Source organism: Pogona vitticeps, chromosome 2 (assembly GCF_051106095.1).
Source record: "Pogona vitticeps strain Pit_001003342236 chromosome 2, PviZW2.1, whole genome shotgun sequence".
In the NCBI taxonomy this organism is placed as follows: Eukaryota; Metazoa; Chordata; class Lepidosauria; order Squamata; family Agamidae; genus Pogona; species Pogona vitticeps.
This window is the reverse complement of record NC_135784.1, coordinates 73,209,516-73,232,499: the sequence shown is the minus strand read 5'-3', so window position 1 is coordinate 73,232,499 and position 22,984 is coordinate 73,209,516. Positions and strand designations below refer to the sequence as shown.

At 39.5% G+C, this 22,984-nt stretch overlaps 1 protein-coding gene across 7 annotated transcripts in view; it reads right to left on the bottom strand.

Annotated features, from left to right (window-relative positions):
- Positions 1 to 310: 310 nt before the first annotated feature.
- VGLL4 (vestigial like family member 4) overlaps positions 311 to 22,984 on the bottom strand; it is a 127,556-nt gene continuing 104,882 nt past the window's right edge. For all 7 annotated transcript variants that reach the window (XM_020802550.3, XM_020802552.3, XM_020802554.3 and 4 more), the window contains 3 exons: positions 12,734 to 12,956; positions 5,435 to 5,558; positions 311 to 3,380 (listed from right to left, as the gene is read on the bottom strand). In XM_020802550.3, coding sequence (XP_020658209.3) covers positions 3,106 to 3,380; positions 5,435 to 5,558; positions 12,734 to 12,956 — 622 coding nt within the window. In that variant the 3' untranslated portion in view covers positions 311 to 3,105. The remainder of the gene's footprint in view (positions 3,381 to 5,434; positions 5,559 to 12,733; positions 12,957 to 22,984) is intronic.

Here is a 22,984-nt window from a genome sequence, read left to right as displayed (position 1 = left end):
TGTTTCCTTAACAAGCTGTGTCTAGATTGCTTGACTGTGACAAATCTGCCATGGCAAACAAGGAATTTTTGCCCCTTGTGTATAATTTCTTCTATACTGAAGGTGTTAGTAAGCCTAAATTTCCACAAAGATAACTTCTGCTGCAATAGTAGCTGAATACAGTGTAGATTATCTGGAATTGGCGGGCGGGGGGAGAGATGAAGGGTATTGCTTAGGCATCTGGAACATTTAGCTGGTAGTAGCTGTGTGAAATTGCCCCTTTTAAAAACGTATATCTCATTAACAAGAACAACAATGAAAACTATCTCACTGCAAGAGGTTTAAGAGCACTTTATTGTTCATTAAGGCTACTTTTAAGTACAAAAAAAAGATGGCCTGCCAAACCTTTTTAAAAAATTGCCAGGTGAAACAAGGCCACAAAAGAATGATATATTACAGATTTACAAACATGGAGAGCATCGTTCAAGCTGAACTGTAGATACCATGGCTCTGTGGAAAAATAAAACTTCATGTAACAGTGAGGTTAATATCCCTCCTCCTCTCCTCCCACCCCAACCCTTTTGGCTTTCACAAAGTAACAACATATCCCATGGTGCATCCTCCCCCAAATTAATGTATGTGGGACATATTGTACCTCACAGAGCCTATAACCCTAGGTACACTTACTTGAAGTATATGCCACCAAAACTGGTATATGGTTTCTTCCAAGTATTGTGTGGTTCAGGACCGTGGTGCCCATGACCTTTGCCTCACCACAGAGCCATTTACCTATCACAGATAAGTAAACTTGACTACATAGCCTTGTGCTTAAAAGAAACGTCCAAGCAGTTACATGTCCCACAGAGTCCCATCTACAGTCATTAGTACTTTCCTGTTAGACCGCTCAGTAGCCTGTAGCAACAACACACTAGTGGCTATTAATGCAGTGTTCTTATAGAATAACTGTGTTCCTGCACTTTTACTGTATTACAGACATCTACAAACAAACAAAAAAGATCAACTTTTTCTCCAAACAGACAGAGAGAGAGAGAGAGAGACAGAAAATGATTACAACAAAGGAAAGGGAAAAATTAAATAGCTACATATCATTAACAAATTAATTGTTCCTCAAAAAATACCTACAAATTTCTCTGTACATTCTTTACGCACAGCGTAATGATGGTCTTAAAGTTACCTATTTAAAAAAATGTGTATGTTTCTGCAATTGTCTTACAGGGAGAAGGATCATGAACGTCAAAAGAGACTGAGCACTGACTACCCAATACTACAATGACAGTGAAATGTGTGAAAGACGTGATAAGGGAGGAGCTTCTGTTGTCCTTTTCCTGCTTTTAAAATTAGGCAGCCACAATCAGTATAGAGACACAAAACAAAAACTAGTAATCTTCTGCTCTTTTCCACCCTGCACTTTTTTTTTTCATATTTAACCTTTAATGTTAAAACAAAACAAAACAAAACAAAAAAACCAAACCCACAAATGGAATGGCCATTGTGGACCCAATACTGTGATACAATTCAGAATAAATCACATGTTGTTGTCTCCTTCTGCTACTCATAAGCTTTCTCAATAGAATCAGTCCTTTCAGGTAACTCAGACCTAGGTGTTGTAACTGTATTCAAGGCAGTGGAATGTGTGGGGTGTGGATCCTGGAGTGGGCAAGTTGCTGCATTTAAGAAAAAGCTGAGAAGCTCATTATTATGAAGACAATTCTGTTCTTTATGTATGCCTCTACTATCTAGTTAGTGGCTATTAATATAGCAAATGAAATATATGCAAATAACACCTTTATAAAATATTTTAAATGGAGGAATGTATGGTGCCTTGGCCTAGATTTATAAGCAGCCTCAAAAATGAAAGATTGCATTTCAATCATCAGTTTACCTTTCACAGATTGTTTTTGACAAATCTAGTGAGTAAATTTGCAATAAGTTGCAAATGCTGTAAATGTACATTGTTTAGTCAGTAATGAATGCAGTTTTGAAGCATTCTGTACCACACAGCACTGTATAAGATATAAATTGCTTCTTTTGATTCGAGGCCTGACCTGAGGCAACTGTCTGTGGTTGCTGGCTGCTAATAAAGTGAATATCAAATACAAATATCAGAGTACAACTGTACCAGCAGTAAAGTTTATCTACAACTGTTACTGAAAAAAAACCCACCCTAACTCTCAAAAAGGCTAATAAGTATTATATTCCTTATTGTCTATACATTAATAGATACCAGCTATTTTTTCATAAAACATGCATCTTTTAGCACTACTGAACCCTCTGACTTTTGCTCTAGTCTAACAAACTGCAGTGTTAACAAAAAGTTTAAATGCCCATGATCAGTCAATTAATGCAGTCCAGTTGCAAGCACTAAGCACCTGAAATCTAAAGAGAGAAAGGCCTATAACCTGTATGAGACTTCCCCTTCCTACGCAGATTTTGCTTTTTTTTTTGCTTTAAAGAGACAGATGCATCATCTTTAGACTTCCCCCCCAGCAGTTTGCCCTCAGAATATAAGCATCGTGCATGAAGTTGCTATGCAACTCAAGACCACCTCCAATAGTGCAAATCATACATGACAACTCTTTTCAAGTATATACATACAAAGTTACTTCACAAAGGAAGAAGAAAGGAACAGAAGCAAAAACAAGACAAAATTCTACTTTCAAGAAGCTAGTCAAAGCACACAGCATTTGGGTCAACCAACTGTACAGAATGGCTTTTTTTAAAGAAAAAAGTTTTTTTTTTAATTTTATCTTTAGAGCATTGACTTGCTTCTGTGTTTTTTGTTTGTTTTGTGGGGTTTGTTTTTTTTAACAAAAAGGGGCAGCAGATTTGCATCAGAGGTTTCTTTGGTAATTGAAGCAGGAAAACAGGAGTGCTACATCATAAAATTGTAATTGAATGGGTCCTGCTATCATCTTTAAGGGCACATATATTTACATGTGTGTTTATATATATAAAAACACATGTAAATGACACACAAAATGTGTGTTAAAACTTATCTCTCATATTTTCCCTCCCAAACACTATTTTGTTTTGAGCAGTGTTCCAAGCTTAGGCAAACTATGCAATTGCAAGTTTGGATGAAAAACATAAATGGTGGTCCTCTCTTCACGAGACTACAGAAGGCGAATGGTTATGATTGATCATATGGGAGGAAGGAGGAGATGATGACTGGCCCCTCCTGGAGGCAGATTCAGGACTGCTGGACACATTATCCTTCGCAGCTTTAATCTGAAGCCATGTGTCTCCAAGTGCTTTGGCAAAGTGGTCATCAACAGATCCGGTGATGGATACAGAGTTTGTCACGGGCTCTGGCTCCTTGTAATTCTTCCCAAGGCTTCTACGGAAGTGCTCTTCCACCACTGGATCGCAAGCAGCGGTAGCTGCATAGGGAAAGCAGGGGGGGGGGAGAGAGAGAGAAGAGACTACTAAGAAACGAGCGACTCCTGATGCTTACACAAATGGTTTACAAGTTCTTACAGCTGGGTTCTTGCAGCTGTACCAGTAGAAACTTCATATCCTGCATTTTTAAAAACAGAAATGGCAACTGCAATCATTGTGTCAATTAATTTTTAAAGAATATATTTATGACACATAATTGATACACCTCTTTGTACATATCCAGGAAGAGGGGATGGTTTTTCTTAAAAGAAAAAAATTATAAAGGGGAGGGGAGAAAAAAATAATTGTTTGCCATTTTAGGTCCAAAAGATTGATTTCCGATACAATCTCAAAAGATATTTATTACCTAGAAACACAACCGAAGAGTGTTCCTTCCTAAAGAAGCATAAGAAAAAGGTTGAAACTAAGATTAAATCATATCGGTTCTAAAATACATACAGTAATGTGGCTTCATGAAAAAATTGAAAGTATTGTCTTCTTTTAAAGAGAATGTGAATTTATTAGATGTAATTTTGGCCCTTACATTTTTGTTCTTTCATGTTCCTCAACCTTTCAGAAAAATCACAAATTCTATATTCTCTTTTTAGCATGTGTTTTGTATCTGATTCTGCATAGAATCTTAGAAGAGACCCATCAATGGCATTTCTCATTCCTAACTTGTTCCATTGACTTAAATAAAAAAGGTAAATGTTCCCCTTGACAATTTGTCCAGTCGTGTCCGACTCTAGGCAGCGGTGCTCATCTGTTTCCAACCCATAGAGCTAGCATTTGTCCGCAAACAATCCTCCGTGGTCACGTGGCCAGCGTGACTAGACACAGAACGCCATTTACCTTCCCACTGAGGTCGTACCTATTTATCTACTTGCATTTTTGCATTTAGCATGCTTTCAGGAGCTGGGACAAGCGACGGGGGCTCACTCCGTCGCGTGGATTCAATCTTATGACTGCAGGTCTTCTGACCTTGCAGGACAGAGGCTTCAGTGGTTTAACCCGCAGCGCCACCATGTCCCTATTGAATAGGCTTACTTTAAAAACTTGTTTAAATCTGGGTCCAACTGAAGGTCCAACATCTTTGAAGTCTGAGACGATTTGCTCCAAAGAAAACTAGTTGAATGAAATGTTAGTTTTGAACAAATCCAATAAAAGAGTATTCTCACATCCTATCTAGGACCAAGTGCGTTATGTAGGAATGTATGACTTCTAACGTATTGGATCTAACATTGTAGTGCAACTCCTTGCAACACTATGTATCGGTAGTGCATCTGGAAAAAAGATAGCAGGGGCAAGAGAAATGTCAAGTTTAAGAAAATATGCTCCATAAAAGGCTGGAACAATGCAAGTCTATGGTTTTTAAGCATAGAGAAAAAATGTTGAATAGCGAAACTAAATTTTTTTCTCCATTAGCTAAAAACTTCTGGTATAACTCAAATTTTCTGCTGCCAAAGACAAAAAGAAGATCCCAATAAAAATTCTACTCCAGTGGACAATTACACATTTAATTTGACCCCAGTGTACCCTTTCTTTTTTTAAAAAAAAAAAACCCCACTTTTAATTCATCGCATCTGTTAAAATGGATTTGATGGCTATACATAGCTATCAGGTAGATATGGGGAATACGAATATTCCTATCCCAGATGCACATACGGTAATTCAGGTCCGGCGCTCAAAAGCAGCCCATCCACTCACACACTGCCATGCTGCCAGCTTCCCGCTCTTCCTGCCAATTGAAGAAGTAGCTCCTCTGTCTCCTGGCTTGGCTGGCCACTTGAGGCTGTGGGTAGGAGGACAAGTCTCCCCATATGACAGCTGAGTGGCCAGCTGAGCAGGGAGACAGTGGAGCTACTTCTGCAATTGGCGAGAAAAGTGACAGGCTAGCAGTCCAACGGCATATGCATGGACAGGCCTATTCCAAGGACCGGGCCCGCGTGAGGTGCACCTGGGATGGGGATATTTGTATTTATAAATAAATATGAATATCCCCACCTCCACCTTCAGGTGCTCAGAAGAAAAACTCTGGAAAAGAAGCATTACTTACTGCTTGATGGCCTCCGGTAACTGTTTGGCATGGCAGCCCCACATCCACTGTGTGCAACTGGACAGTGAGAAAGGTTGCAGTTACGATTGCTTGCAGGGGCACATGTGATTACAGATGGACGGTTCTGAGGGACAGAGGAAAGGACATGCATTAAGCACAGCTTAATGTTCCCCAAACAAAGGGAACACTTGCTCATTTCACAGAATATAAACCACATACATCAAACAGAAGTACTGTTAGTGCCCTGGTAGCTGCTAGTGAGGAGTCGTTGTCATGTGCCGATCAGTCTCCTGAGTCCTAGTCAACCCTCTGTCCTCTATACACCACACTTTTATCTAGTGGGTATAAGAGCAAAAGTAAGAAAAGGCAAACCATGTCTTTTCTTATTTTAAATCATCTGTTCATGCAGATGAACAGTCTTCTGGTCAGACATATTAAGCCTGAAGGGCCTGAAGAAACTGATGAATCTCTTAAATAACATTATAAATAGTTACAGGAGACAGAGAGGAAGAAAGAAGCAATGATTCCAGAAACACAGTCCACTTTTTATCCTTGCAAACATCTGAACAGTCAATTTCTGTTTATATTTTGGTCATAGAACTGCCACTAAGAAGGAAGACAATGGGGTGAAAATGGGTTTTCAAGATCTAGCATATATAACACAGCTCATTTGCCAATGGATACTCCCAGAAGTACAGGAAAGACTTTAGTGAGACTTTTATCTCGGCTCTGAAGCACGACTGACTTTGGACATATCGATCAGTACAGCAGCAAGCAAGATGCATATAGAAGACATTAATATGAGACAGCCTCCAAGATATAGAGATTCAGGCCCCTGGTATCTAAGTTTCAATATAGTATCTTGGACTGAAGCAAGCTATAAGAACATGGAATGAGAAATTAAACTGCATACTCATCAAGAAGAGGTTCACAACAGGACCCTTGTCTTTACCTAAGGAAGGACAATAAGTGGACTTGTATCATGACTTATAATGCCAACGATCCTGTACTATGAACATACAAAGCATAATGTATTAACAAGTTAGCTGAACAAGGAGGCAGCAGGGATGTGTTGGAGGCAATCATGTGCTATCTGACAATATGAGTAGAAAGGCCTGAAGCTGGAAACTGTTTTCAATGGAAAAGGGAAGATTGTGGAAGTCTGGAGCACTCTGATTTAACAGATTACTAAAGAAGTTTTAGAAATCCATGGAGATAAACTTCCTAAAACAAGACTAAAACTTCACCAGTATAGCAAAGTGTACAGAGAAGCAAGGGGTAAGCTGTACATACCTTATTTTTTGCTCCATAAGACGCACTTCCCCCCTCCAAAATGTGGGCGGGGGGAGTCTGTGCGTCTTATGGAGCGAAGGTGGCGATTTCGCCCCCGCTGGCCCAGTGGGGGGGGGGGAGTGTTGCAAGGGTCTGAGTGAGCCTTCCAGGACCCTTGCGACGCTGCCTCCACCCCCCACGGGGCCAGTGTGGGCGAAATCGCCACCTTCTGGGACTCTTTTGAGGCTTGGGAAGCTTCAGAAGAGTCCCAGAAGGAAGCTATTTCGCCCCCTCTGACCCCCAGGGGGGACAGGGTGAGTCTCTAAAAGGTCCTGGAACACACCCTAGGACCCTTTAGAGACTCACCCTGCCCCCCCCGAGGGTCAGAGGGGGCAAAATCATCACCTTCTGGGACTCTTCTGAAGCTTCCCAAGCAATTATGCCCCCTCTGACCCCCGGGGGGGGGGGAAGGTGAGTCTCTAAAGGGTCCTGGAACACATCCTAGGACCTTTTAGAGACTCACTCTGCCACCCCCTGGGGGTCAGAGGGGGCGAAACTGCCACCTTCTGGGACTCTTCTGACTTTAATGTAGCAAAGAGACTGGTGAAGAACACAAAAGATTTGCAAGTCTGAAGTTCAGAGGGCACACAAGCAAGAACCCTGAATTGTGAAAGGAGGTGGATTCCAACTAGTGGTACTTGCAGAAGGCATGATCAGCTGGACCTGCCAGATAACAGTTATACTTTCTTCTACAGAAGCAGAAAGTGAGTCAGCTTCTCAAGCATGTCAAGAATTAACACAGCTGCATCAGCTACTGTTGGATTTTTGAACTGATGAGCCATCATCTATATAAATCAGACTCTCAAAGGAAAAGCAGCAAACATACTGACGTAAGCCATCGCCTACTCATACAAGCGCATGTTGAGATGAAGTACTGTCCAGTCAAGAGATAAAAGGAGTCAGGTGATAAAAGGAACAACAGGTAAGTTTTGCCTTGGAATTCAAAACAAAGCAGGGCAAAGGCAAATAGAGTTTTGTCAAGAGAACAAGCTGGTCATCACAAACACTCTTTTCCAACAACACAAGAGAGGACTCTACACATGGACAGCACCAGATGGGCAATATCGAAATGAGATTGATTATGTTCCCTGCAGCCAAAGATGGAGAAGCTCTATATAGTCAGCAAAAACAAGACCTGGAGCTGATTGTGGCTCTGATCATCAGCTTCTCATAGCAAAATTCAAGCTTAAATTGAAGAGAGTAGGAAAAACCACAGGGCTAGTCAGGTATAATCTAAACCAAATCCCTTATGAATACACAGTGGAAGTAAAGAACAGATTTAAGGAACTAGATTTGGTGGACAGAATGCCGGAAGAACTATGGGTGGAGGCTCATAACATTGTCCAGGAGGCAGCAACAAAAACCATCCCAAAGAAAAGGAAATGCAAGAAAGCAAAGTGGCTGTCCAAGGAAGCCTTACAAATAGCAGAGAGGAGAAGGGAAGCAAAATGCAAGGGAGATAGGGAAAGTTACAGAAAATTGAATGCAGACTTCCAAAGAATAGCAAGGAGAGACAAGAGGGTCTTCTTAAATGAACAATGCAAAGAAATAGAGGAATAGAATGCCAGAAGAACTACGGATGGAGGCTCGTAACATTGTACAGGAGGCAGCAATGAAAACCATCTAAAAGAAAAAGATGACAAACCTAGACAGCATCTTCAAAAGAAGAGACATCACCGTGCCGACAAAGGTCCACATAGTCACAGCTATGGTTTTTTTCCAGTAGTGATGTATGGAAGTGAGAACTGGACCATAAAGACGGCTGACTGCTGAAGTACTGATGCTTTTGAATTGTGCTGCTGGAGGAGGCTCTTGAGAGTCCCCTGGACTGCAAGGAGAACAAACCTATCCATTCTGAAGGAAATCAAGAGAAGAAAGGGACAACAGAGGACGAGACGGTTGGACAGTGCCATTGAAGCTACCAACATGAATCTGACCCAATTCCGGGAGGCAGTGGAAGACAGGAGGGCCTGGCGTCCTCTGGCCCATCGGGGTCACGAAGAGTCAGACACGACCTAACGACTAAACAACAACAACTGTCCAACAAGGCAGTGGTCATAGATACTCTCACTGAGCTGTTCCTCAAAGAAAGCCTTACGAGGGAAAATGACTCTTGAGAACCTGAGCATGCCACTGAGAAGGGGAGCTGGAAGGAGAGGAATGGGGAGCCCTGCTTGGACAAGCAAGTACATTCCTTCAAGGCCAAAGACACCTAGTTAAGTGTTTCCTGCAATATTCCCTTTTCTTGTCTCCACTGTTGCTTCCTCACCTATTGCCCTCTACTTTGCCTCACTTCCTTCCACGTACCATTTCTTGTCATGTTGCCAATGGCAGCAGACCTGATTTTCCTTCAATATACAATTTTCTCATAAAGAAAATAGTGCTTTCTTGGTGATTCCAAACATCTGCTTTCAAGCAAAATAACGAGAAGGAGGTCAGGGACAACACAAGAGAGGGATTCTGGAAACAAGTTTTAGGTTAACTTACACGGCCAAAATTTGTCATTTTCTGAGACTTGAACCCAAGTTCAGGTTCAAATCTATCAAGTGGCATATCATGGCATATCATGCCTCTCAAGAGTAGTTCAAAAGCCTGCTCTTAGTTATGAGACTTGGCAGAAACAGGGCTCTGATTTTTATTCCTTGCGCTTTAGCCTAAAAACCACACCAGTATACAAAGTAGCTGGCCAAATTGCTCAGTGGTTTAAGAATCTGACTGCAGAGCCAGAGGTTGGGAATTTGATTCCGTCCTGCGCCTTCTGAGAGTAGAGCCAGCCTATGTGGCCTTGGGTGAGCTGCTCAATCCATGCCAGAAGCAATAGGAAACCACTTCTAAATTCTGTCTATCTGAAAAACTCTAAAAAGAACTGCCATAAATCAGAAAGGCTGTTAGTCCCCTGAAGATTCTTCTTTGTAAGCTTATTTATGTTCAGAGCAACAGAACATTCTGCAAGTGCTGCTTTTCTGCCTACACCACCTCTTTGCCATAGTTGGTTCGGTGTTGACAGACCAGGAAGGGAGAGGCCTCCACTTACGACATTAAGGCTCTTTGATAAAGTCCTGCTATTGTTCCTCAGCTTGGCAGCCAGCTCTGCCTTTCTAAGAGTACCTCAGGAGCTGTTTTCATTGAGCTGTATTTTGGTGATTATGGGCAGTTTTTAAAAAAAAAACTTTACACCACGGTTGTACTATGTTTCAAAGTAGACGTTACAATAATAGTTACCTATATATATATATATATATATATATATATATATATATATATATATATATATATATATATATATATATATATATATATATATATATATATATATATATGTATATATATATATATATATATGATGCTAATCATTTCTGTGTTGCCAGTTTTATTCTTCTATACTAGCTTTGGCTTTGATGAGTAATTTGACTGTAATATGATCATGCCTTTGTATAAAATAAATAAATAATAAACATGTTCTTTTAAAAAAGCACATATTAAGAACTCATTGTAGCAATCAGTACTAAACTTCTCCCTTCAACAACACTGGGGTTAGAGGTGCTGGACCCCCGTGTAGTTCAAAATCCATGTATAAATCTTATTCCCCACCAAATGTAACTCCAGAGCATAAACAGTTGAATGAACATACAGAAAGAGAGAGAGAGAGAGAGAGAGAGAGAGAGAGAGAGAGAGAGAGAGAGAACAGTTCTTTCTGTTGGGATTCTCTTCCATAGCGTTGACAATCCTTTCTATACAGTCCTGTGCGTAGTGAGCCTTAAAGGTCCTTACGAACCCCTGATCTAGAGGCTGAATTAGAGGTGTTTGGGGATAAGTAGACCACTTTGCCACCTTCAGCGTTGAACTCATGGGGTTCTTGGTGGCCAGAGGCGTAGTATTTATATAATATTTATTTATTGGAATATTTGTTTATTTAAAAAGATATGTATAAAACCTAAACTGTGCTGTTCAGACCTGTGCAATTCAAAGGAGAAGTGCACCAAACCTCCCCTCCGTTGTTGTAGTGAGGCCACACGTGGCTCCTTTTTTCGTACAAGACGAAAGTGCCCAATTCAGAGGCCATTAGCAAGGTCCAATCCCTATTGTAGTGGCTAGAAGTATGATGTGGGTGCTTTCTACACCTGCATTTCCCATGCCCCTGCAGTTCCTTTTTCCAGCACGACTTAGCCATGTTAGCTTTTAGAAAATAGATTTTACAAAGTAATCACCTACTGCTAGATATGTGTATGGGGCATAAGGATTACTGCAAAAGCATAAAATGTGCACAGAATAAAACAACCAAAGAAACACTAGCAAAATGCTACATGAGAACCCCATTCAAAATGTCCCTTATTTCCAAGAGAAGTGCGTGGGAGAAAAATATGTTCCTATAACAATTGGTATAATATGTTACAAGGAGCAACTTGACACATGTCACTGTTATACTTGGGTTGCAATATATACTACACCAATACATAAAGCAAACACACACATACTTTCTCTCTCTCTTTTTCTTTAAAAACTAGTAGAACAGTGCAAGAGAAGTAGTTTCAGGCCACAAAATTATTTTAGGCTGTAATCAGCCTAAAGAAAGGACAGAAGAAGCGAAAATTCTACTTTTGTACGCATTTTCTTAAAGGAAGCAAAAATAAATGAGCATTAACAGCCATCCAGGCCTGTCCAAAAAGGGTTCTGGAGTAAGCACCATCTATCCTGCTCATATGATGCTAAAACAAGGAAAACCTGGAAGAAGAATTTGTACTAGCTTCCAGGGATAGTAAAAGATGATGGGAAAAGATAATTTTCCAGTCAACACAAAGATCAAATGTGACAATGTTACACACACATACACATTCGCACACCATTGACTGAGGACCAAAACATTTCTGCATTCTGTCATGGGATATATTTTCAGATTAAAGAGAAGCAAGTTGTACTGGATCTTCTGCCTCCTCCTCTGCAAAAATCCAAGTGTGCTAGCTATTTATTTATTTATTTATTTATTTATTTATTTATTTATTCATTCATTCATTCATTCATTCATTCATTCATTCATTCATTCATTCATTTATATCCCGCCTATCTAGTTGGTTAGGACCACTCTAGGCGGTTTATGTACCTTCCCTCCCCATCTCTGGGTGGTTTATGCAGGCTACACATTGCTCCCCACCCCCAGCAAGCTCATTTTACCGACCTCGGGAGGATGGAAGGCTGAGTCAACCTTGAGCCAGCCACCTGGGACTGAGCCCCGGGTCATGAGCACAGTTGTGGCTGCCCTACAGCAGTTTAACCATAAGGCTCCTTCTAAGTATGGGAAGCATTAGTATCAATAAACGCCAGTAGACATGGAGTTTTTCCAAAGCTCACATTATGGCTACCTGCTGACACTGTGTTGGCCTGCAAAGACTGACTTGTCTAATACATGGTTCATTGAAATGCCCAAATCCACAAGCATGGTTTGCCCCTCCTTGTTTCCCTAGCTGCCCACCCTGAAAAAGGAGGTGAGAAGAAGGGGCTGAAGACAAGCAGACCAAAAATGTGTAAGGCAACCAGATATTGCACTCTTTCAATCATGTAACTTGCAGTGTGAAGTATACAATACACAACCAATTTTTCCAACCTTGGGTCCCAGAAGCCATTGCCAGGACAGCTAGTGGTGAAGCCTGGGAGTTGCAGTTAAGCCAAATCTGGGGACCCAAGGTTGGGAGCCACTGGAACAGAACACCTTTCCTTTCAGAGGAAACCATCCTGAATACTTGTTGGAAAAAAGCCTAGTCTCTTTACTTGTAGGATCCTTTTCACTGGACACCATATTATAACCGATGAAAACTGTAACCTGAATTTTGAAACTATTTGCAAAGAAATTATAAATGAAGAAGGACCCAAGAAAGGCTTCTTACATAAGCAAATCGAACTAAGCTGTAGAAAAACTGAACATTCAATATATTCAAGAAAGGTGTGCATTTTGTCAACCAAGAAGTCATGTACCTGCTGCCGTTCCACTGACGTCATTGTAGGAGTGATGCTTACAGACCGGGTAGCATCCATGCTGTTTTTGGTCAGTGCTAGAGGTTGATCCATGGTTAAGCTTGGGATTGAGGCGTATATATGATTAGCATGAAGACTCATTGTTGGTGCTACAGCCCGGTCGATTGGACTGCGACTTCTTTCTTTGTGCTCTTTTCGATAATCCCCATTGGCAGTCTTCATTCTAAGGGTAAAACAAACAGACTGTTACTTCCATTGTATGTGTTAACATGCTGGGAACGCTGTTTCCTGTAAAATGCTCTATGAGAAAAGGCCTACAGACAAATGACAGGTCTGAGTAGCCAGTAGTAGAGTACTATGGAATACTGAAACTAGCAAACCTGAATATAACTCAGTTGTATCAATGGGATGGCATGCTGTGCTTATTTCTCCAGTGTTATAAAGTCATTTGGCAGTTAATTTATTTAAGCAGGTCTGCTTAACCTCAACAAAATACTGTATAGCTTTTTTGCAGATACACTAATTATGTGTTGTAATTTTTAAAAAAATTGTTTATAAAATATTGGTGCATTTGGCACATGATCGTTGTGAACACAATTTCTTCAAATAAACACTAGCTGCATCAAAATAACTTTTCTAATTTGTTGACTTATAACAAACTAAATCAAACAATAATTAGCAATTAGTTTTAAATAATATTTAATTTATCTCTCCATCAGTAAGCCTTTAAAATGGCCCACTCTTCATCATCACCAAATTACACCCTTATTAGATCCAAACCTTTGCCAGAAACACTGAAGCCATTTGTAAATCTTCTTATCATAGAGTAAATGTTACACAGAGAGATTTTTAAAATAAAGAATACAGCAGAAATCATATTGCATCTTATATGCATGGGAGTAAGTCTCACTGAATTCAGTGGGACTTATTCAGAATAGATATATGCAAGATTGTATTGTTAGCCTATGCATCAACTGATGTAACTGCAAGAATAACTTACTGGAATAACTACTAGAATCCAACTGAATTAAACAACATAATATTTCCAATTTTCAGGAAACAATTTCTACATCAACTTTTACATTTAAAGGTTTTTGTCATCTGATATCTGTCATGGTACTTGTGCATTCTCTGCATAAATGGTGTGTGTGGGGTGTGTGTGGGTGTGTGGGTGTGGGTGTGGGTGTGGGTGAAAGACTGACCCTACAAGTAAAATACAGCCTTACCCCAAGGTTGTGCACTCTAGGGGAACATCAACAGGACTGTGACTTTTTAACAACATGTCCACAACATGCCTGCTTCTCTAATGAAGAAACACCAGATTCCAAATAACAAAGTTCCACAAAATGGGGGACAGTGAACACAAATCAAACATATTCTTTTCAAGTGTGTAAATAATATAGGCTCAAATTGAGAAGGTGATTTCATGTCTTTGAATTTTTAACATGGGGGAAGCCCTTATCACTGTTTTTCACATAATTCTGTGCATTGTTTAAGTAAGCAAAAACTATGGTCACTTTGATCTTGCTTAGAACACAGCAGGATAGCTAGGCTATTAAACCAATTAAATATCATGGCTGCTGAAGATGTTAGAGAAATTTATGAAGCAGAATTATTGGCATACTCTGGAAGGCTTGAAGCCAATTTATCCAACAAAGGCATTCCATTAGCAGATAAAAAATGAACCACATAGTACCTTTTGCCTTTATAGTACAATTTCAAACCACATTGTGGACTGATAAATTCTGTCTATACAGTACTTGCTTCATTAACTACACTCAAGGGGCACTCTCAGATAGGGACTTCCCCATCCCCACCTGTAATGCATGTGGGAATTATGTATGATGCATCAGACCAATTGTAACATAGAACTTGGATAGATCAGTGGCTTTGGCTGGGAGTTCAATTCCACCATTATGCCTATTTAAGAGGGGCTAGATTCGATGCTCCACAGGGTCCCTTCCAGCTTTCCTGTTCAAAGGTTGTTGTTGTTGTTGATGATGATGGTGATGATGGTGATAATGTTGTTCTGTACCTTTGAAATGTTAGGTATGTTTCCTTCCGTTGCAAACCTGCAGTTTTTCCAAACCCCAACCACCAATAAAATTTGATAGGTCTGCGATGGGCTCCCCAAGATGATCTGGTGGGCCACATTCAGTTCTGAGAGTTAAAGGTAATACAGGCCTACACGACAAGTACTCTTTCCACGACCTCTACAGCTGCTCCCAGTTACAAGTATGTCTAAATCCTCTACGTCTTTTTCTCCTCTCTATATGTGTAGCACATGGCAAGAGAGTGGTCACAGAGGTAATAGCAAATGTGTTGCTTAAGACACACTGTTTAGGAAACGGAAACTATTACATCCCCCATGTTGTCTTCCATACTAAAATGTGTATCTGACTTTATAATCAGCAGAATTCATCCCACTGGATAATGTAAACATCTGTCTGTACAAGGATCTGTAGCTCTGACCATACAGAGATAAGTATTTCACTGCTATGTGAGGCCAGCTGCTGTGGCAGGCAACAGCACTGTTCTGGAGAAACTCCATCAGAAGCAGTCTTCTGCTTTGGGTGGACATTTTATTTCACCTCTCTGTCTTAAATAATACTTAAGACACTTAAGCATTTCAATCAACATTAAAGCGCATTTAATTACTATTTTCATATTTTCATAGACAACTTAATTCATTGCTTGTTTGCGTTAGCATACCTCTAGATAACCTGGGATTAACATATTAGGCAGTTTGGCTGAATTAGACAAAGGTTTCTTTTATACAGCTGAACATTTAGACCAGGAATCATTGTGTCTAACTTTAAAAAAAACAGTTAATTGTGACTACCTTTTGGATGCAATCAAGGTGACGCCTACCTAATGAATGTACCTCCCATTTAGGGTCTCTTAACTCGAGATACCAGTTTATTGACCCTCTGGGTTCTTCAACAAGCACACAGACTGCCTATAATGTTTCTAAAGCATTATTGGACAGTCACTTTATCATCTGCCTTTCCTCCAAGGAGCTGTCTTCCTGCTCAACCCTCTTCTCTCTCCATCATCCTCACAACAGGCCTGTGAGATAGGTCAGTTGGGCAGAGAGGTAGGGAAGGAGGCAGAACAGACCAAGATCACTCAGCAAGGTTCATGGCTTAGTGGGAACTAGAATGTAGATCTCTCAGTTATAAGCTCAGCACTATACCACATTGGCTTTTAATATATTATACTAATATAAATATCATTAATCTGAGTATTATGCTTCCGTGTATGTGAACAGATCATACAAAAGTGCTTAATTTGTGTGTGAAAAAGGGTCTTCCCCCATCTCCAAAGCCCTCTCTCACACACTGCTTAAAGCGATTATTTTCTCTGTGTTTAAACAGACATTGTTTTCCATCATTCTCCCCAGTGAATCATAATGCAGGCTCCAGTGCTTACCCAAGCATCATGTGCTCAGACAGATGACATACCAAAACCACACACATCCTGAAAGTTAGAACCAAACTGCAGCAGATTTGCATCTTATGTTTACTGAAAGCAATGTTTTGAACCCATATATTGGAAAAAAAAGTTTAAGTGGTGGTTATCATGCCCTGTCCTTAAATGATTCTTGCGTTGTAGAGCTCTTGATGCTGCCACTCTGTTTATTGGAACAGAGCAATGGGAAATTCACACCCATTCTCACAAAAACACTAACTTTGCCAACTGTTTAAGGAAAAAGGGAGGAAAGAGAGCGAGAGAGAGGCCCCAAGAAGGGGACGGCTCTTTACAGAGAAATAGCCAGAAGTATTGCTGACAAAATGCAAGCATCTTACAGACTCCTTTTGTGAGGCATTTATTTAAGTCAGCCCAGACATGTGTATCATGAAGGTGAGCAATGCAATTTTATAAGTAGCAATGTGCATGTTTTCAAAGCCTAGTTCTGAAACAACACAAACCAGAATAAAACTTGCACCATCTCATTATTCCAAAATGGGCTTAAACTGTAAACCTAAACCTACTTATTAGGAAGCAATCCCTGCTGAACACAGTATGACTTACTTCAGAGTAAACTCTGATGCCTCATTGAAAAATATTGAAGTTCTAGTAGCCCATTATAAATACTATTTCTTTATCCTGAAGATCTCACACATTACAAATACCTGCCCCATAACAGCTGCATTTCAACAGCTAATATTTTTAAGATCTCTATCAGGGCAATTAGTCTTCTCTCTTGCAGCGCAGCACTTCTGCGTACCCTGTGTGTTGAATTTAGTTTTCTGGGAATTAATAAAGTGAAATACACTAACCCTTCTCAAAACACTAGCAAAGAAATTGAAATTGTTCTAACCTCCTACCCCCCAAACTAAAAATGATATAACTTTTTTTAAAACATTATTTTTGCCCAACAATTGAAAATACACTCAAGGATACGCGTTTCAGCTATGTGCTGTATGCTCAAAACAGTATCAATAAGAACTTTAACAAAGTACTTTGGCTAGCTAAGTTCTACTCTTTTGCCCATTTAATCACATTTATAAGGAGGCAAGTAGGTAGCTCGTTTTTACATTCAGCCTCAGGCTGAGTATATTGTTCAATAAAAGTACCCAGAATTTCCACATGCCAGCAAGAAGCTTATTTGTCAGTCAATTAAATGATATTTTCCCAGAGTCAACTGTTCTAGCTTTCAAGAAAGAATGAATTTTCCTAGCTTGGATTTCAGTACAGTGAGCGTTTAATGGTTAAAATTCTGAAGTGTCAAAAGGGAAAGTCAACCAGAACCAATATGTAGAATACAGAAAAGGGAATTTTCTGGATAGAGTAGTTTGATGTGTGGGCATCTTTCTTAAGTACAAATGGAAGGCCTCCTTGCTGACCATGTCCAGAGAAGTATGCAAAGGCAAGCATTTTATTACATGCTCCTTTCAGTACTGAGGGAAATGAGTCACCTTATTACCAGTTGACACACTTATCAAAATAATTTAGCATCTTACACTACAGTGGGGTCTCTACTTAAGAACTTAATCCGTATTGGAAGGTGGTTCTCAAGTGGAAAAGTTCTTATGTAGAATCTGCATTTCCCATAGGAATGCATTGAAAACCATTTAATTTGTATCTGCTCTTTTCCGTCCATAGAAACTAATGGGAAGCTGCTATTCCACCTTCTACCACTAGAGGGGGATTTTTTTCTTTTTTTCCCCTTAGGTCAGGGAACAGTGTTAAAAGCACTTCTGACGAAGCTAATTTTGAAGCAATGGACTGAAAACCAATTAATCCGTTCTGGCTGGTTTTTTTATGTAGAGGTGCGTTCGTACATTGAAGCATTAGTTCCCATAGGAACTAATGCAAAGCTGGTTAATACATACTCTACCACTAGGGGGAGAACTTTTTTTAACCTAAGATGACCTAAGGTTAAAAAAAGAGCAGGAAAGTTTTTTTTCCCTGTTCTTATCTGGATTTTTGTTCTCAAGTAGAAGCAAAATTTAGCAAATGGAGCTGTTCTTAAGTGGAATTGTTCTTAAGTAGGGACGTTCTTAAGTAGAGACCCCACTGTACAACTCTTCTATAAGGTTATTAAACCACAATGTCTTCTACTGCTTATAATGAGTATTGCAAGATGACTATTCCTCTAATGGTTGAGCAATAAATTAAAGTAAATTAAAATTCTAACAAAAATTGTAAATTTGAAAGCTATTGATTACTCTGCATAGCGTCATCAAATTGCAAATCACATTCTGAAAGAACTGCAGGAAAATTGATTTTAATGTATTTTATTTCACTGCTGCTGTAAAAGGTGCTTTGCATTGCCAGTAAACGCTCTTGAAAATGATTAACGTATCTAGAAGTAGTCCACCAAAAGACAACTACCCAGGCTTTTGACATAATCTCTTCCCCAGCCCTTGGTTCTTCATCTATGTGAAAGGGGGAAAGACTGGGAAAAGATTCTAGTCTGCTGTTCCACCCAAAGCTAGCAAAGTCTGGTTTCCAGAAACCAGAATTCTGCCTTTGGATAAATACAGAATAGGTGGCATGCACTAGTCTTCAGCTAAAACTGACAACACATGCACATTTGAGACTGCTTTCAACTGCTGTCATATACAACTGCCCAAATGGAGCCACACATTTTTCTTTCCCTGTAATTTAGGGACTTGTTTGTCTGATTATCCCTCTTAAGTTCTGATCAATCTGCTAATGGATATTCACAGTTTGCAATACAGCTCTACAGAATTATTAGGGGAAAATAGGTCTGCCTTAGTGAAAGAAGGGCCACTGAAATCAATGGCCACCACTAACCTTCTTTTGTATTTATTTTTGATTTAATTTATTTTAATGAGTCTCCTCTAAATATGACTATGTCTCCATACAACTGTTACTATGTTTTCTTGTAAACTAAAGGAAAATCTTTCTATTTTCAATTTTTCATTTTTTATATTTAATTTCATCATAAATGCATATCAACAACAAAATAAAAATAAAACAGACTCTAGGATAATCAGTATACAGACTTAAAACATCACTATATGTGTTACTCTGGTAAGCAAACCCAATTTCTGTACCAATTTATCATTTTTCTATCTTCGTTCTATAATATATAACCTATCTGTTAGTTCTGACAACATAAGCAATATCCCAGCATCTGGAAAAACTATCCCTGTAAAAATGAAGACCTCCCACCTATCCACTGAAAGCGGCCTACAACTGACATTTAATTGCTACACAAAGATCAGTTTTCCTACATATTCTTAATATGTTCTGGGCCGGCAAAAAGGAAATAAATTGATGCACTGGATTTGTTTATATACAAACATAATTATCCCGAAAAAGGGCCACCCAGCTAATGATCCAGTAGTAGTCTGAAATATAACTTTAGAAGAACTGCAACAATTGAGATCTGTGCCAAAAATTCCTTCATTTGATGGATCTCTTCCAAAATCTATCTTGAAAGCTCTAAGAACAAAAGGTGAAGCAGAAAAGGTTTGCATAAGGGCCTAATTTTGCACAGAGAGTGCAATTTATTGTTGTCCATGGCTTTCTTCACATAGTAAGTAACAAAAGCCAAAAATTCAGCTTTGACAGATGGCAAAAAAGCCTGAAAAAGGAATCTTTAAATTTATTAGGCAAGCTTAAAACCAGAATACATTCATAGTGATTTGATCAGGTTTGACGGTTGTTGTGGGTTTTTTGGGCTGTTTGGCCGTGTTCTGAAGGTTGTTCTTCCTAACGTTTCACCAGTCTCTGTGGCCAGCATCTTCAGAGGACAGGAGTCAGAACTCTGTCTGTGCTGTGGTGCAGTTTGTTTGGATAGTTGAGTATTTATAGCTGTGGGGTCAGCTTTTGTCTTTTCAGGAGATAGGTGATTGTGGTGATCAGCGTGTTTTTTTGTTGTGGGTGTACTGTTGTGATAAGAGGGAGAGATTATCTGTCACTGTGATTGATGGGTGTTGTTAGCTGGTCTTTTGTGTGCAGTGATCACCAGTCCCTGTGCAGTCTACCTTGCAGTTGTGGACAGGTATATATTGGAACAACAAAACGAAGCATCCACATCAGAATCAAAGAACATGAGAGACACTGCAAACTAAAACAACCAAGAAAACTGGCAGTAGCTGAACATGACCTAAAACAAGGTAGACATGAAATTCTATTTCAAAATACTGAAGTACTGGACAACACCAGCAATCATTATGTTAGACTGCACAGGGAAGCCATTGAAAACCACAAACACCAGCAGAAAAGAAGAAAGTTTAAAACGCAACAAAGCCTGGCTCTCAGCACTGAAAAAATACAGCCTGGCAAAAGGTCAACAACAACCATCAGATCCCGGCTGTGAAAACCTTCGAGAATACATTGATTAGGTTTACCTGTTTTTTCAGTTTCTACTACTTTACATCCCAAAAGCCTACATACTGTACGTCTACATAGCAATCAAGTAACATCTTCCTATCAAACAAGATATACACTAAGGCTTTACTCAATTCATGTGGTAGCTTATGCTAAGAAAGAATGATCTCAGTGGAAAAGACACTTCTGGAAACTAAGAGTTGTGGCTGGGTCCTCCTTCCTTTCAGGCCACATACGTATGTGCCACAAATCAGAGGTTTGTACACTGCAAGACTAGTAGGTTAGTCATTTTTAGAGTATGATTTCCAAGGCTTAACGGATTTGTACAACATGAATGACATAGATTCGGGAACTCAAACATTAAAAGCTCTGGCAGTTTTCTCTCTACTAAAGGAGCCACTCTGCTCCACTCTGGCACTTTCCATTAAATGTATAAGAAATTAAGCTGAAGATGAACATATAGTCTCCAACACATATACTTGAAATAAATACAGGCATGGAAATAACAAAAAAAAAAAAATGCTGAACATCAACCAGAGAATACGAAGTTCGGTCCTTTCTGCTTTTATTGTGTCTCTCCAAATTCCACCATTGTTCCTATCCTTTCTAAGCAAATCAGGACAATAATCTTTTCTTCTCAGATGGAAATGTGTACATTTGCACTTTCCTGATGTACATAATTTTTACACATACTTCATTTGCACATACTTTCCCCGTTGACTATGCATACTTGTGTGCATTTTTCATATACAACGGTCAGAACCACATTGGTATTAATCATAAAGTTCATGTCACCTGCCATGGCTAATTGTGGCTTGGTCACGAGTCTGGGCACCTGCCTGCCTGCACAATCAAAATGTGCTCTGGCACCTTGTCAATTATCTGCACCACATTATGCAAGCACCAATTGGATTCTGGCCATGAATCTGTAATCATGTGCAATAACTTACACAGTCTGAAAAAATAAAATAAAAAAAAGAATCTGCTGCTTACAATTTCTTCCTAGTGAAAGAAAAATGAAAGATATGCACACATTATTGTTGAATCTTGCAGACCATGAATTGACCATGAATTTTAGAAGGGATTTTGAACCTGCTTCTTTAAAAAAAACATGGTTAATGAATTCATCTTTTCCAGTCATAATTTTAAACTTCAAATCGTCCTTAAATTTAGATTTAATTAATTAGATTTATACCCCACCCATCTAGACAGATAGTCTACTCTGGGCGGCCTTACAAAATTTTAAAACAATAGAACCAATGAACATGCAAAAATCCAAGAAGTAAAAATGTAAATATTAAAATACAGCAGGAGGGAAAGCCTGACTAAATAGCCATGTCTTAAGTTTACTTCTAAAGACACCCAGAGAGGGAGCCAGGCGGATCTCTATGGGAAAGTTCTTCAAGAGGCGAGGGTCCACTGCTGAGAAGGACCAGTTCCTCGTTCTTTCCTTCTGGGCCTCCCTCAGTGTTAGGCCCCTTAATCGCTCGGTCTGGCTAGAACGAGTGTCTCTGGCAGAACTGGGTGGGAGAAGGCGCTCTGCCAGATATCGAGGTCCTAAACGGTTTAGGGTTCAATATTTGGGTTCAGGCTGTCCTGTCTAGGCCAATGAGAAAGCCAATGCATATCCCACCACTGCATTTTTAGAATAGAAAAAAATCAGAAAGCATAGGAAAATCAGGTGGAATACTAAAAAAACATACCAAAGATGCTGACATGTCATTGCAAGAACAAAAAGGCTACCTGTGTGCATAAACTAAATCTGAGTTAAACAACTTGCTTTGGGTTACACATACAAGACTGCCATATAGGTGGCATGGTTAGCTAGGGCTTAATTCAGTCTGAATCTTAGAAAACATGTGGGACTTCAGTGCATTTTCAATGGTGCCTCTGCTCTGAAACAAAACAAAATGACTCTTAAAGCCTTGCTGTCATCTTTTCCAGGAAAAAAAATATCACAGATTGTACACAAATAGAAAGTCCTCATTAAATCCAAACCAAAAAAAAAATGAATGAAGCTGCTCCTTCTCAAAATAATATATGGGCCTCATACTAGGTTAAATCAGGTCATGGAAACAAGAGCTTAATTGCAGAACCTAGCTGCATCCAAATCAAAATTTGTCTGAGGGAGAGTTGCTGTGACATCATCATCATAATCATCAAGAAAAACTTAATCACCTGGCTGATATGCTTTGATGGTTTTCCTGCATTGAACAATGGATTGGGCTTGATGGCCTTGTAGGCCCCTTCCAACTTCACTTTCCTATGATTCTATGATCATCTGAGAACTGCAGAGCTGAAGTGGATCATTTAGTCTTTGGTGACTGAGGAAGTAGAACGCATGTCCATGAAAGCTCACACTGAAATAAATCTTGTTACTCTTAATGGTAATGTTTCTTTTTCTTTTTATTCAAAAGAGGAAAATAAAAGAACTGACTG